The sequence below is a fragment of the Salvelinus fontinalis genome, chromosome 1 (genome assembly GCF_029448725.1).
Source record: "Salvelinus fontinalis isolate EN_2023a chromosome 1, ASM2944872v1, whole genome shotgun sequence".
NCBI lineage: Eukaryota > Metazoa > Chordata > Actinopteri > Salmoniformes > Salmonidae > Salvelinus > Salvelinus fontinalis.
In genome coordinates this window covers 31437713-31454351 of record NC_074665.1, presented here as the reverse complement: position 1 = coordinate 31454351, position 16639 = coordinate 31437713, and the positions used below count along the sequence as shown (strand labels likewise).

The window sequence follows — 16639 nt, the reverse complement described above, 5'->3', positions numbered from 1 at the left end:
TAAGCAACTCCAGAGTAGATTTGGCCGTCTGTATTAGGTTATTGTCCTGATGAAAGGTGAAATCATCGCCCACTGTCTTGTGGAAAGCAGACTGAACCAGGTTTTCCTCTAGGATTTTTCCTGTGCTTAGCTCCCATTGCGTTTCTTTTTTATCCTGAAAACTCCCCAGTCCTTAACGATTACAAGCATGCCCATAACATGAGGCAACCACCACGATGCTTGAAAATATGAAGAGTGGTACTCAGTAATGTGTTGTATTGGATTTGCCCCAAACATAACACCTTGTATTCATGACAAAACTTACATTTCTTTGCCAATTGTTTCGCAGTATTACTCTAGTGACTTGTTGCAAACATGATGCATGTTTTTGAATATTTTTATTCTGTACAAGCTTCCTTCTTTTCACTCTGTCAATTAGGTTGGTATTGTGGAGTAACTGCAATGTTGTTGATCCAACCTCAATTTTTTCTGTAAATGTTTTAAAGTCACCATTGGCCTCATGGTGAAATCCCTGAGCGGTTTCCTTTCTCTTCGGCAACTGAGTAAGGAAGGACGCCTGTATCTTTGTAGTGACTGGGTGTTTTGATACAAAGTGTAATTAATAACTTCCCCATGCTCAAAAGGATATTAAAAGTCTGCTTTTTTTTATTTGTACCCTTCTACCAATAGGTGTCCTTCTTTGCGAGGCATTGGAAAACCTCCCTGGTCTTTGTGGTTGAATCAATGGTTGAAATTCACTGCTCGACTGAGGGATCTTACAGATAACTGTATGTGTGGGATACAGAGATGAGGCAGTCGTTCAAAAAGCATGTTAAACACTATTAGTGTCCACGCAACTTATTATCTGACTTGTTACGCACATTTTTACTCCTGGACTAATTTAAACTTGCCATAAGAAAGGGGTTGAATACTTATTGAATCAAGACATTTAAGCTTTTCATTTTTAGTTAATTTAGAAAGAAATCGAAAAACCTAATTCCACTCTGACATTATGGGGTATTGTGTGTAGGCCAGTGACACAAAATCTCAATGTAAACCATTTTAAACGCAGGCTTTAACACAACAAAATGTGGAAAAATTCAAGGGGTGTGAATAGTTTCTGAAAGCATTATAAACTCAACAGAACCTCATATCGACAGAATTTACAAACACAGTATTTGTATTTAGTGAGTCCGCGAAATTAGAGGCGGTAGAAATTACGAGTTAAATTGAAGGTGCGCGAATTGGACTGTGTTGCTCAGTTGCTGTCCTGCCTGAGCATTCGAAATGTAACGAGTACTTTTGGGTGTCAGGAAAAATGTATGTGAATAAAAAGTACATATTTTCTTGTGGAATGTAGTGAAGACAAAGTTGTCTAAAATATAAATAGTAAAGTACAGATACGCCCAAAAAAGACTTAAAGGTCCAATGCAGACGTTTAATTATTTTTTTTTATCTCAATATCAAATAATTTCATGGTAACAATGAAGTATACCTTACTGTGATTGTGTTCAATTAAAATGGCCAAAAAGAAACAAAAATAATTTATTGCAGACAGCAATTTCTCAATAAATAATTTAGCTAGGACTGACTGGGAGAGGTTTGAGTAGGGAGTGGAAAACTGGAAATGAATTAGCTGTTATTGGTAGAGAGGTTTGGAAGTCTCTTTCTTATTGGTCTATTAACTAATTTATTGCATGGTGATGCATCCATGGAAGGCCAAAACTCCCTTCAGCCAAATCAGGCTGACATTTCAGGTGATCTTTTCAAACAGCTCTTACATTAAAAGGGCATTATCATAATTTTCACAATTTCACAGTATTATTCCAACCTCATAGTGTGGAAATATATGTAAATGATAAAACCCAGGAAATCACGTTTTTGACTGCACTGGGCCTTTAAGTAGTAACCTACTTAAAATTATTTTTACTTAGTTACTTTACACCTCTGCTCAAGGGTGTGTGCTATGAGTTTAGTGGGTGATGGCCTAGGCTTTTTTATTTTATTTTAGCCTACTTACCTGGATTTAGTTTGGAGCAAATTGTGAAATAGTCTCTGATAAACAACTCTTCTTGACGCCAAGAGGGGGCTCTTCGAAACTATCATCTGGGATTCGTGCCTCTGGCATTTTTGTAAAATGGTTTATTTACTTCAATGTTAAAGTTGACGTCAGCTTTTTTTCTGATCGGTATTAGCTTTAAACTTCACTTTAATTCAATCATGAGATATAAAACAATTATAACAACGAATTCATTAAATTGAACATTAAAATGTTCGATTATAATTTTAATTTGTATATTTCGTTTTTTGTTTTACATGCAATGTGATGGGCACACTTGCCTATTGCGTACAGGTTACCCTTCCCGCTGTAAACAACAGTCAATTACTTATATCGATGATTAATAATAATAATAAGATATATATATATATATATATATATATATATATATATATATATATATATATATATATATATATATATATATATATATTTGTAATAGGCCTACCTTCAATACTTGTAATACTTGTAATAACAAACTAATGCGTTTACAGGGTGATATAATTCAAATATCTGATATAATATTGCGTTTTTACAATTAATAAGTTGTAAGGCACCTATAATAAAACTCCATAATAAAGGCCTCCTGTAATTAGTGAAAATAAAATTAGTTTATGTTAAAGTCAAGATATAGATAGTTTGAGACGATTTTGAATCGACCGTGCTGCTTAGTAGGCCTACAAATGCACAGGCTGATGAGCACACTAGTAGTAGAAATACTGTGGTGGAGAATGCATTCCAAAAAGTTGGTTGATAAATAATAATTACAAAACATTTGTTAATTATGAATTTGAACGAAACTAATAGCCCCATTTAGTTATGGCCTGTAAATGTGCCACTATCTGGCATAGGCTGCTGCATCAAGACGGAAAATGCATAGGCTACTAGTGGGCAAAAGATTATTCAATCACAAAGTATTGATCATTTCACAATATGGTTTTTAAAAATAAATGGCCTTTTCTTACATTATTCTCTGTGCAATTGCAGTTGGTTGCAGGTGAAATTATTTTTTTCCCCCCTGATGGATTATTGCCTAATAGAACTTTCCAATGACTGTGAAAACGAATGAGTGAATTGACGGATGAAGATAGCTTTCATCACCTGCCCTTTCCGATGAAATAGTTACATAACACGTCGTCAATAACATTATATTGACTGTGGATAATATGACCTAAAATAATGACAATGAACAAACAAATATGTGAAATCCAATTATAGTATTATTCATGTTTTTAACAGGTTTGAAAATGTCACTAACTATAGACTGGTTTTATCTCTCTATCTCTCTATAGGCTTATTGTTAACTAAATTGCCTAAAGAAATGCTGTGCAAAATTGGAAAACCTTTACTTTTTCAAACCCCTTAGAATGAACATACTTCTCTCGGTTATTTAAGGTCCAAGGTGCATTTGCTGAACCCTTCAAATTCTAACGTGGCCATATTTCACTCTAACAACATTCATACATCTCCATAAAATATTAGCGCGGTCGCTTGAAGCAGCACTCAATTTGATGACGTCTAGAGCCACGCGGTTTTCTCAGTCCAGGTCCTATCGCATCACGGAAATAATGCAAAAACAACAATGATAATTTGAGTAATGAAAAAAAAAGACAGGTCTATCTGTTACACGGTTTAGTTGTCAGTTTGGACACTGTGAAGGCTACCAGGGTAGAGATATCGGTGCCTCTGACCAGGGACAGTGATACAGATCAAATCGCTTATCTTGATTTTCTATTGAGTAGGCCAAGTGATACCATCTTTAAGACTCACTATGTTTGTCTTGACCCGCACTATAAAAATGATTTACAACACAACACGAAACCAAAATAAGGGTAATTTTTATATATATCTTTATATATACCACCCCAATTCCGTAAACACGGGTACCCTCATAGATATCATCCTAACAAACTTGCCCTCCAAATACACCTCTGCTGTTTTCAACCAAGATCTCAGCGATCACTGCCTCATTGCCTGCATCCGTAATGGGTCAGCGGTCAAACGACCTCCACTCATCACTGTCAAACGCTCCCTGAAACACTTCAGCGAGCAGGCCTTTCTAATCGACCTGGCCGGGGTATCCTGGAAGGATATTGATCTCATCCCGTCAGTAGAGGATGCCTGGTCATTTTTTAAAAATGCCTTCCTCACCATCTTGAATAAGCATGCCCCATTCAAGAAATTTAGAACCAGGAACAGATATAGCCCTTGGTTCTCTCCTGACCTGACTGCCCTTAACCAACAGAAAAACATCCTATGGCGTTCTGCATTAGCATCGAACAGCCCCCGTGATATGCAACTTTTCAGGGAAGCCAGAAACCAATATACACAGGCAGTTAGAACAGCCAAGGCTAGCTATTTCAAGCAGAAATTTGCTTCCTGCAACACAAATTCAAAAAAGTTCTGGGACACCGTAAAGTCCATGGAGAATAAGAACACCTCCTCCCAGCTTCCAACCGCTCTGAAGATAGGAAACACTGTCACCACCGACAAATCCACTATAATCGAGAATTTCAATAAGCATTTTTCTACGGCTGGCCATGCTTTCCACCTGGCTACCCCCACCCCGGACAACAGCACTGCCCTCCCCTCTGCTACTCGCCCAAGCCTTCCCCATTTCTCTTTCTCCCAAATACAGTCAGCTGATGTTCTAAATGAGCTGCAAAATCTGGACCCTTACAAATCAGCCGGGCTAGATAATCTGGACCCTTTCTTTCTAAAACTATCTGCTGAAATTGTTGCCACCCCTATTACTAGCCTCTTCAACCTCTCTTTCGTGTCGTCTGAGATCCCCAAAGATTGGAAAGCAGCTGCGGTTATCCCCCTCTTCAAAGGGGGGGACACCCTTGACCCTAACTGCTACAGACCTATATCTATCCTACCCTGCCTTTCTAAGGTCTTCGAAAGCCAAGTCAACAAACAGATTACCGACCATTTCGAATCCCACCACACCTTCTCCGCAATGCAATCTGGTTTCAGAGCTGGTCATGGGTGCACCTCAGCCACGCTCAAGGTCATAAACGATATCGTAACCGCCATCGATAGGAAACAATACTGTGCAGCCGTATTCATTGACCTGGCCAAGGCCTTTGACTCTGTCAATCACCACATCCTCATTGGCAGACTCGACAGCCTTGGTTTCTCTAATGATTGCCTCGCCTGGTTCACCAACTACTTCTCTGATCGAGTTCAGTGTGTCAAATCGGAGGGTCTGTTGTCCGGGCCTCTGGCAGTCTCTATGGGGGTGCCACAGGGTTCAATTCTTGGACCGACTCTCTTCTCTGTTTACATCAATGATGTCGCTCTTGCTGCTGGTGATTCTCTGATCCACCTCTACGCAGACGACACTATTCTGTATACTTCTGGCCCTTCTTTTGACACTGTGTTAACAACCCTCCAGGCGAGCTTCAATGCCATACAACTCTCCTTCCGTGGCCTCCAACTGCTCTTAAATACAAGTAAAACCAAATGCATGCTCTTCAACCGATCGCTGCCTGCTCCTGCCCGCCTGTCCAACATCACTACTTTGGACGGCTCTGACTTAGAATATGTGGACACCTACAAATACCTAGGTGTCTGGTTAGACTGCAAACTCTCCTTCCAGACTCACATCAAACATCTCCAATCCAAAGTCAAATCTAGAATTGGCTTCCTATTCCGCAACAAAGCATCCTTTACTCATGCTGCCAAACATACCCTTGTAAAACTGACCATCCTACCAATCCTCGACTTCGGTGATGTCATTTACAAAATAGCCTCCAAAACCCTACTCAATAAATTGGATGCAGTCTATCACAGTGCCATCCGTTTTGTCACCAAAGCCCCATATACTACCCACCACTGCGACCTGTACACTCTCGTTGGCTGGCCCTCGCTTCATACTCGTCGCCAAACCCACTGGTTCCAGGTCATCTACAAGACCCTGCTAGGTAAAGTCCCCCCTTATCTCAGCTCGCTGGTCACCATAGCAGCACCTACCTGTAGCACGCGCTCCAGCAGGTATATCTCTCTAGTCACCCCCAAAACCAATTCTTCCTTTGGACGCCTCTCCTTCCAGTTCTCTGCTGCCAATGACTGGAACGAACTACAAAAATCTCTGAAACTGGAAACACCTATCTCCCTCACTAGCTTTAAGCACCAGCTGTCAGAGCAGCTCATAGATTACTGCACCTGTATATAACCCATCTACAATTTAGCCCAAACAACTACCTCTTTACCTACTGTATTTATTTATTAATTTATTTTGCTCCTTTGCACCCCTTTATTTCTGTCTCTACTTTGCACTTTCTTCCACTGCAAACCAACCATTCCATTGTTTTTTTAGTTTTATTTTACGTGCTGTGTTGTACTCACTTCGCCTCCATGGCCTTTTATATTTTTTATTTATTTATACATATATTTGTTTGCCTTCACCTCCCTTATCTCACCTCACTTGCTCACATTGTATATAGACTTATTTTTATTTTTTTTCACTGTATTATTGACTATATGTTGTTTTACTCCATGTGTAACTATGTGTTGTTGTATGTGTCGAACTGCTTTGCTTTATCTTGGCCAGGTCGCAATTGTAAATGAGAACGTGTTCTCAATTTGCCTACCTGGTTAAATAAAGGTTAAATAAAATAAATAAATAAATAAAATGCCTAGTCTATATGCTTGTTATATATCCACAATCCCAAAACATAAAGCATGCTTTTCAATAAATACTGGATGCCTCTTCTAGAAATGCAAAGGCTATAATCGCATCTTCAACCTCCTGCACATCACTGGTAACAATGAAATCACCATACAGCATAGTTGTATTGAGTTTAATGTACTTACATTGTCATCGGTAATGGGTTATATTGTAAATAAATCGTATTTGTCAAATCTTGAAACAATGATTTCTACCGTATGATGCATCATTAATAGCAGTACAAGACGATCTTGATAGAGTGTGGCTTTGTCCAAGGGACGCACATGCAAAGTACCCGAGTGTGTTCCCTCCAATCAGAGCGCTCTCTCACTCAACATTATCCAATGGGAAATATGTGCATGCAGGTTGCTGCACGGTTATCAGTGCATCCCGCTTCACTCACGCCATAGTTCGAGTCAATTTACGAAGAAAGCCGACCCTTATGGTCACCATCAAAACCACTAAAAAACATCATCAGATCCTTCGACTTCCGAGAGGATTCTCGATGTGGACGCATGCGGCAAACTCACTATTGACAGTCTGAACCGGAGAGACATTTTTTTTTTAAATCAAACTTGTCCGACAACGCAAGAGAATTTCTCTCCTAAAGAAGTGTTTTTGTTTTCTGAAGTTTCAACCTTCAGTGGCTGCCGTATCCAGGATATACTTCAGAAGCTCCTGTAGTGGCCTCTGCTTATCGACCTTTATATTTATTATTTTCTCCGGTTTATTATTATATTTACTCGAGCAAATTTGGTGGTTCATGCTCCCAAATGTTAGCTGTTGGGCAGATGGATGCTAACAGGCAGAGTGCTTTCGTCCTAGGCAGTACACCGCTGGCAGCATTGCATAACATGACCGAGATGAAAACGTCTTTATTTCCCTACACTTTGCAGAATCATGTGGGCTTCAAGGCGCCTTCTCTCAATAATTTGAACGCACAGCTTGCCCTGGGGACACCACATGGAATTAGCGATATCTTGGGTAGACCTATAAACTCAGCTGGACAGCTGCTCTCGGGCTTTCCAAGGATAAACGGCTTGGCCACCGCAGGAATGTACTTTAACCCAGCAGCCGTTTCTCGGTACCCGAAGCCCCTGACGGATCTCCCAGGAAGAGCCCCCATATTCTGGCCCGGAGTGATGCAGAGCTCCCCTTGGAGGGATCCTCGAGTGCCCTGTCCTGGTACGCTTGTTATCTGGCTGTGTATAGTGCAAAAATGTTTAAATGCAGCTATACAAATCGTTATGTTTTACTTTTTTAATGTAGACATCTCTTGAATAGCCGAGGATATTTGTTTATTTGTTCGGTAACCTATGTTTTGGTTCTCCTTGTAAATAACTTATAACAACTACCTATGCATAACGATTTCGATGGGCTATCCATTTATATTGCTTCCGTTTTAATTAATATTCTAAGCCTAGCTATGATTGTCAACACGATGTCTCTCTCCAGGAGTAAACTCGTGACAACTGTTTACTACTGATGATGATATACTAATCACTGTTGTGTTTACATATTTTTGACTAGACTCTTCAATCTTTTTTGTAGCTCAAGCAAACATGATGCTCGACAAGGATGGAAAGAAAAAACACTCCAGACCAACTTTTTCTGGACAGCAAATTTTTGCATTGGAGAAAACCTTTGAACAGACGAAATACCTTGCTGGCCCAGAGAGAGCTCGACTGGCTTACTCTTTAGGAATGACTGAAAGTCAAGTCAAGGTATGTATCATTACTTGAGTCATCTTTTTACATTAATTAATTTATAAGCCTAAATGTTAATCGTTTTAAAATTAAAATTGGTATGTGGCAGTTCTGTGTGTTATTCTCAGTTATTATTATTAGCAGGCTTATTATTATTATTGCCAATATTGTTAACATTGGTGGTATTTGCCTATGCTGTTACTATGTTTTCATTATTATGCAATTTGAGCTATTAATAACTTCATGTTTAGCAATGTTTTTATTTTGGCTCCAACTCAGATAGTAATACCTTTTATGTTGGAAGAATAATTACTACCCACTATAAGTATGTCTTATAATTGTATTTATTAAGTGTTTAATTGTATGTTATTGCTTCTCCCAATAGGTATGGTTTCAAAACAGGAGAACCAAATGGCGGAAGAGACACGCAGCGGAAATGGCAACAGCCAAAAAGAAACATGACTCTGAAACTGAGAAGATGAAGGAAAGCTCGGACAATGAGGATGATGACGAGTACAACAAACCTCTGGACCCTAATTCAGACGACGAAAAAATCACAAGACTTCTGAAAAAGCACAAGGCTACAAACCTTTCCCTGATCAGTCCATGCAGCAATAGCTCGGACACCTTGTGATGACCGTGACAACTTGTCGCGAAGAGACTGAAACACTCCACGGTGCTTCTAAAGCTAATTTAACCAGGGTATAAATTGTTCAAATGGAAAGAAAGGGCGCTGATGGGTGGTGTGAATGATTTATGTTGTACAAACGAAAATGTAAGTGAGATGTATATATTTTTTACTGAGTAAGTTATGTTATTAAACCAATGTAAACAAGACATGGCAGCCTTTCCCGCAAATCCCGATAAGCATATACCCTCGCAATATTACGGCTTCATTTTGTTATATTATTGCCGAATAATGTTACCCATCTCTCCATCTTTTACCATTCTAAATTCAATACAGGTACACAATGTATACATGCAAATGTTGTAAATTATAATGTAAAAAGCTTGTTTTAACGATTTCAACTCAGTTCTATAATTTGAAGGAATTTATGTTTTACCTCATCAAACAAAGATAGAGAACTGGACCATCGTTTATGTTGGAATAAGAGAGTATTATTACTTCTGCGAAGATGGAAGAAAAAAAACGTATTATAAATAAATTATTTAACAAGCTTTTGTTTTTAAAATGGAATTTTGTTTTTGAACAGTTTTCATCTTCACTGAAATTACTCTTCATTGAATAACCACATATTTTAACATTGATCGGGACCCACTCAAATACTGAGAAAGATGGGTCTAATAAATTATAATGAACGGAAACCTGTTTGCTTCTTCTATCCAAGACCGTCTAAGATGTTTTGCAGCACTTTTGTAAAACTTGCGTACGCAAGATGGAATAGCTCAATGTTAGTTGCGTTGGTGAAAATATAGGCCTATACTAAACTAATAGGCCTAGGTCTTGTGAAATGGGCCAACAAAGACAAACTATAAATTACACTTGACATTAGACTACTTGTAATGTTATTCTCAATATTATACTTCTCTTTTTTTGACAACGGTGTTGTGAATGATGGTGGTGATTAGGCCTAAACAATGCACTGTCTATACGTTTATACATAGGGAGTCCCATGAATATATAGGCTACATATAAAATCTGTATTTTTTTTCCAATTTTCTCAACATTTCAAAAACGAAATCGTCTACATTCACAAACCCAGATATAGTAATTGGAATGGAGGGTTGTTTATAGGGTATAGCCTCCATTTGTTTGCGTTACAACCCCAAATGATAGCCTACTTTATGTTTGCAATTATTAGAGTTTGAAGTGTGTAGACTACCTTATCCCTTTTAAAGTATATAGACTTCACACATCTCAGAACAGTTCATTTTGAAATAGTGATTTTCTTTGGACCTAACGCTCTGAAGTGTAGTTTGGACTTTTGATTCGGGCTCATTCATGGTTAAAGTACAATAGGAGAGAGAATGACTATTCTACAATGTACGCTATTTTTAAAGCACAAATCAATACATTTTCAGAAAAATATATAAATGTCCATAGTGCTAGGCCCCTACTAATTAAACTGCATATTGTACTATATTTTATACCACGTTTCACTATTGCCCTATTACATGTATTGGTTATTATATAAATGCACTGGTTCTAACTTACTTGAAATATAGAAATTAGCAATTTTTCATAAATTCATAACTGTTTTCTATATATGTCTAACACGGGATAATGTTTTCGGCGTCCACACAGGCAGCCCAATTCTGACCTTCTTTCCTCCACTAATTGGTCGCTTGGCCAATCAGATCATCTCTGAAAAAAATCTGATGTGAAAAGATCTGATGTGATTGGTCAAAAGACCGAAAAATGATCAGAATTGGGCTGTGTAAACGCAGCATAATAGGCCTAGAAGGCCAGTCAATCTGAAATAACCATAAGACTAGAATTACCAAAGTGGAGACGTAAACCTCGATCACACCGATAATGTCATTGCATTTTGGTTAAAAAAAAGGAAATACACCCATTTCCAACGGAACGCCGCGTTTGCCTTGCATCATTGTGTTACAGATGTAGTTGCAGTGCGTTCTGTGGAGCATCAATTGGATTTATCGAACGGCTTGACAGAAATGGTAGCAGAAGGTGAACGTTGAACTTTTGTTGCACACATGTCCAGATGATGATGCGTTAATTTTGCGCCAACCTCTGTAGATGTGATCAAGGCGTTAAAGCTGCATGGTTTAACTTGATTTGATATCACGAACATCTTTGAAAACGGTAATCCCGATGCACACGTAGCCTCTGAACGATTGTGGCCACGCATGCAAGTTGAGCAAGTTTTACAAATAATAAGACCCAATCAATCTTGTTGTGCGGTATGCAATGCTGAAGTGATAGATGCGGTGGAATGATGACAAAACACCCATTGAGTTCTAATGGTTTTATTGCTTGAGAACCGCATAACCAACACTAGAGGCCATGACGTCAATGGGGTATAGAATCTCTATCTGCTGAAAAGTGAACAAACTGCAGCTTCTCTTATCACGTGACCAGCGGGAAAAACAAGCAGTTTTGCCTACGAATCAAATCACACTGTCAAGACAACAAATTCAGCGGCAGTCACAAAATAATTTCAACTTGCGGTGATTTAGATGAAGAAAAAAAATCCTGGATCAATCTAACGGCTTCACACAGTCTGAACTCTGTAGTGTAGTAAATTAAATCAATAAAAGGAAGCCTTCGCGTTTCATCAACAGCCTCCCCTAATCGCTTTTTAACGCTCTGACGAGCGATGAGAGGACCTTCATTTGCAACATAGCAGTGAAGGCTGTTGAAGGCTACATACAAAATTCAAAAGCAATTCTTCCTGGTCTTTCCCGACTTTAGCGTTTTTTTGTTGTTGTTTTTTTACAATGTATAATCAATACCTTTATCTATTAGTTGGACTTAACTATTTTATGTTAACTCTTACACAATTCATTTCTTTGTACAATACTTGGCACCATAATGCAGTAACAAAAATAGATACCCAAGCCTATCTAAAAACATCACATTCAGAACCATAATATTATTACACAGAAATAAGTTAGAATAATAATAATGAAATAATGTGAGACTGCTATATATGAAACAATATCTTATATGATCTATGGCACTGCTTAAAACATCCTTGGATAGGCTATATAAATCATGTTGGCTGAAAAGTTTTTTCTTTTCTTCTCTCCATTGTAATGTTAGATTCAAAGGTCATGGCTGATGAAACACCCAGCAGCCATATTGTCTCCATATACTTCAGCATAACAATTGTGGTAAGAATGATAAATTATCTCTTTAAAAAGTACAGTATATAAAATGAGACTCAGCTGATGTGAGGCATGGCAGCAATGACAAATAAAAAAAAAACTCGAAAATAAAATCTAAATGAAATTAAGTGAAAATATTGATCTATTCTAAACATTGGGACCACAAAGTTCGGTCAGAAGAGAGAAAACAGCACTAAAACCATCAACAACTCTATGTTATACTGTCCAATGTACAAATAAACCTAACAATATAGATATACAATTTTTTTTGCATTGCACTTTTTAAAAACATCTTATGGAAGTAGCTTCTATGTTAGAGGCGTACCTAAAATTGCAAATATGGTATCTAAAATAATGTAGTTATGACTAATTTCTATTAGAGTTTTGGCAACAAGGCTGTGACATGGAAAATAGTTGTCCTTCCTTTCTCTGGGGGAATAGGGTGCGTCGCAATGGTGAGGTCAGTAAGATGTGTCTTATCGCAAACGTGTCTCGGGTGGGTAGTCCAGATACTGACGTGTTGTGTGGAAAAACAACAGCTTGTATGAATGAGGTGTTAGAACGACTGCAACTGGTCAGCACTGCTGAAAAGTCTGTATAGGGTCTTCAGTGTGTGTGTGTGTGTGTGTATCCTGTGTCCAACTCTCGTGTTCTTCTCACAGAGGCGCTTCACGCAGATATCTTTTCCACCCTTTGGCACCACTTTCCTGACAAAATAAAGAAGAAAAAAACAGAGGCGCAATGAGAATTATGCCTCAGCGTCAGGCATGTACTATACAAACAATTAAAAAAATGCAATGCAAAAAATTTAAGAAACCGAAGCCTAATTAATAATAAGAATATTAATAAGAATAATAATGACGGTAAAAATCTATAATTTATTAATAATAAATAAAAATATTTACCAAGACATCACTGCACGTTACAACACTTGTGCTTATTTGCATTAGCTTTACCTGCCCCGGTTGTTAAACGAAAGGACAGGTAGACAGGCTGCCAGACAGAGGGACACAGAGAGACAAATGAGCCAGTTAGCAACAGTCCTGCCCTGAGTGTGAAGGGGCAAAGGCAAATGGAGCCAATACAAGTTTAAAGCTTTCAAACACGCACAAAGACACACGCCCTAAACTCACATACCAGGGGGACGCACATATTTTCACCTGCGTGCTAACTACATTGGAAAAAATGTAAACAAAGCAGAATGTGATTTTAGCGGGTGCATGTGGTTCTTGGCCTAGGTCTGGTGGAGTATCTCTGTACCCAGGTCCCCTCACACACACACATACACTACTGTCCAGGCCACAGTAAGTAATGATGAAAGACTGAGGAGTTCAGCTTTAAGGCGCCTCTCTCTCTGTCAGCCTAACAGCCACTGTCTGACACTACAGACTCGAGGGACTGTGTTAAATACTATCTATAAAGTCAGCATGACAAAATAGCCTCTGATCACAATATGACTGTTGACAGCCAACTTTTGGTTTCATTATAGGCACATGCATAAGCATTTGCAGCAATAGGTCAGTTGAGTACTAGTTTTTGGTTATGATAAGGTAAGGTAGTTGTACTAGTCATATTCTTTAAAATCAAGGACTAAACCGAATTCCATTAATTGAAAATGTCTGGAAATCCCATATTCCAACAAAGTGCAAACTTAGTTTTCAATTGAAACAATAGAACATGATGAAATAATGTACTCAATTTCACACAAACAAATCCATACACAGACAGACAACCACCCATACCCACAAACAGGCAAAACACAACACAACACAAAAGTGGGCTAGGTCTGTGATGTTACCTTATGGTCCCCCATGCAGACGTTGGGCCCTATATTGTCATAGACCAAGTTCTTCTCCTCATTTTCAGGCTGAGAAAAAAAAAACATTAAAATAATTATATTAAAATAACAGTAGTATAAAAATGTAAACAAATAACTAAAACATAATCGAAAGAGAAAAATGTTCCTCCCAGTGTGCCAAATCATTTTATTTGTTGCCATTTCGAGGTCAAATAAGCATTACTCGGATTTCATTTTAACAATGTTATTACAAGAAAATTTCTTATCTTAGACATTTCATGCGGTGTTATTAAACCTGATCCTGAAGTAGCCTACAGTTGATTACATATGACTGATTTATAACTAACAACAGAGTTTTAACAGAGTTAATACAACTTCAGAAAGTCAATATTGCACATTTTACTTGAAGATTAAATACAGTGAATGGACAGGAACTGTAAGGAAACCAGTTACCAAGACCATATTTACCTCCCAAACAAATGAGCTCATACAGCATATGAATGAATCATGTTTCCATATTTCACACAAAGAAAGTGTCAAAACACAGACATGAACCTCAGGCCTAGAGTATAATAAATCATTTCTCTGGTAGAACTGAAGACTTTTTAAAGAGCCTGAGAGCCGTCAGTTGTGACTAGGTGAGCGCTTCCACTTGAGAAGAAACAACGAGTAGCTTCAGAATGGACCAGAAACTTAAATCCAAATTAACTTCAAACCTATCCTGCTAGTCTAAGGTCACTGGTGCGCTGACGTGCACCGTGCGGCGGGTACCTCACTCTACCTTTCTATAGGGCCACGCACCGGCACTTTCCCCAACCGCCTGCCAAACGCATAAGTCGCTGACTCCTGGAGCCCGGGATACATTCATCACATAGAGACCTGATCATTTACAAAGACAGCATCAAATTGTGGATTTTCGGGCTGCATAATCTTTAGACAGATAAACAAATTACCGGGGGCCCTCCGGCAGAAACAGAGCGCTCGCTCCGCTGAGCATTCATTATCACACATCCACCCTCCGGCGCTGTGCCGCGCAGGCAGCGGGCAACCTTTGGCGTGTTAGGGCTCGGCAAGCAGAAAATAACATGGCGGCGAGTTAACCGACCATGCCATGATAGACGATGCCACGTGGGCGTCTGTTTTTCAGGCCCATGTCTCAACAATCTGTAACGCTGCCTTGGAGTGACTGAGCGTGTGTGTGTTTGTCTGTGGTGTGTGTGTGTGTGTGTGTGTGTGTGTGTGTGTGTGTGTGTGTGTGCGCGCACGTGCGTATGCTCAGTGCATCATCAGCCAATCTGTGAACATTTTAACATTAGGCTCCCCTACATTACAAGCAATTAACCTGTAATTGAGAAAATAAATAACTAATATTTATGGACAATTTATAGCCTTTTTGTCTCTTTTTTAAAACTAATGATGAGGGCAAGTATTTTGGAAAGGGGGATTAGCCAAACCTTCCTGTAAAACCACAGCAGATGAGAAGAAAGGCTAGTAAGGAATTGTTATATTTTAGAAAGCCAACTTCCTTTATCTCCTCCCTTGTGTGTTCTGGAGCTCAGAGAACTGAGTGTGGTTGTGTGCAGACTCCCACTGTGAAGTGGACTACTGTACTGGGCTTTTATCCTGGAGACTCCTGCACACACCCAGACCATCAGATAAACGGCAGGCACAACTATGGTAGTACAGAAGAGAGGTGCTACTGTGGAGGAAGGGATGCTCTGGTGTTGTGTTCATTAAACATTCTCTCGTCGCCATGGACGGCAAGTTCCTCCCCGTACAGGGACATGTTCAATAGGGCACACCATAGCAAAATGTTTTGCAGTGGACATGTTCAGACGGTTTCTCTCTGTTTCACCCCATTTCGGACAATTTTGTGCCTACTGAACATCTGCCATGCCATGTCAAGGTGGCTGCCTTCACTTAAATTTACAGCTGGCCTCGCCGGTGTAATCTAGTCTCATTTATCACACCAGATGCCTTCCAACAGCTCTATTGTCATGGACCATCTCCAGCTTAATCAAGTGTGAGTGTGCACTTTTAGACACAATACATTTCTCCTCTTGTCACCTTAAAAAGCATAGTAATCAAATAGGTGGACAAACTCAATCTATTCATTGGGCTGATTAAAGCAAAAAATGGGACACCTCAGTGTAAACTGAAATGACAGATTTACACAAACTTTTTTTTCCCCGACAACAACCGCAACCAAGGAAAACTTACCAAAAAAGGATGCAGTTCTTAAAGTTGTAGTTACATGGAAAATGGTAAGTTAGGCTGATCGTAAACATGTTAAGAGATGCACTTTGTGAAGATGCCAAGTGCTGAAGAGGTCTTAGAAACAGTTTTGCATTATCCAACCCCAGATCCGCCATGTTCTCTAAACATCACAGTCAGACGTGAACAACTTTTGAGAGACTAGCATGGTAGATATTTCAAGTAATCCAGCAAACAACAGGGGAAAGACAACAGTCTGGAGCCCAAACTGGTGCCGTGCTGACGGGGAGGGAGGGGAGTGGTGGCAGATTGGTTGAGAGTTTACAATGCCTCTCCTGGATTTAGGCAGGGTGGTGGGCCACAGCTTTGGGTTCTGCCACTGTGTTGACTCTGAG

General features: G+C 39.2%; 2 protein-coding genes across 4 annotated transcripts in view; one reads left to right on the top strand and one right to left on the bottom strand.

The window, feature by feature from the left end:
• The first annotated feature begins 7089 nt into the window (after nt 1-7089).
• LOC129853092 (homeobox protein Nkx-6.2-like) lies at nt 7090-9745 on the top strand. 2 transcript variants are annotated; one of them, XM_055918796.1, is made up of 3 exons: nt 7090-7898; nt 8244-8437; nt 8805-9745. In XM_055918796.1, the coding sequence occupies exons 1-3, from the start codon at nt 7487-7489 to the stop codon at nt 9051-9053; spliced, it is 855 nt and encodes a 284-aa protein (XP_055774771.1). In that variant the 5' UTR covers nt 7090-7486; the 3' UTR covers nt 9054-9745. The 2 variants fall into 2 exon arrangements, with proteins under 2 accessions (XP_055774771.1, XP_055774780.1); XM_055918805.1 differs by having other exon boundaries at nt 7093-7898; nt 8265-8437.
• Nucleotides 9746-11355: 1610 nt separating this feature from the next.
• The window catches only part of LOC129853084 (inositol polyphosphate-5-phosphatase A-like), a 204860-nt gene continuing 199576 nt past the window's right edge, over nt 11356-16639 (bottom strand). Inside the window, exons 14-16 of one of the 2 annotated variants that reach the window (XM_055918782.1) lie at nt 14031-14099; nt 13189-13225; nt 11356-12939 (exon numbers count right to left, since the gene is read on the bottom strand). In XM_055918782.1, the coding sequence (XP_055774757.1) occupies nt 12902-12939; nt 13189-13225; nt 14031-14099 (144 nt within the window). In that variant the 3' untranslated portion in view covers nt 11356-12901. Of the gene's footprint in view, nt 12940-13137; nt 13226-14030; nt 14100-16639 lie in introns of both variants that reach the window. The other variant, XM_055918773.1, reaches the window with a different exon arrangement.

Coding starts and splice junctions, on each gene's coding strand:
- LOC129853092 (XM_055918796.1), top strand. CDS start 7,487: ATGTTAGCTGTTGGGCAGATGGATGCTAACAGGCAGAGTGCTTTCGTC. Junction 7,899..8,243: donor TCCTCGAGTGCCCTGTCCTG/GTACGCTTGTTA, acceptor ATTTTTGACTAG/ACTCTTCAATCTTTTTTGTA. Junction 8,438..8,804: donor TGACTGAAAGTCAAGTCAAG/GTATGTATCATT, acceptor TTCTCCCAATAG/GTATGGTTTCAAAACAGGAG.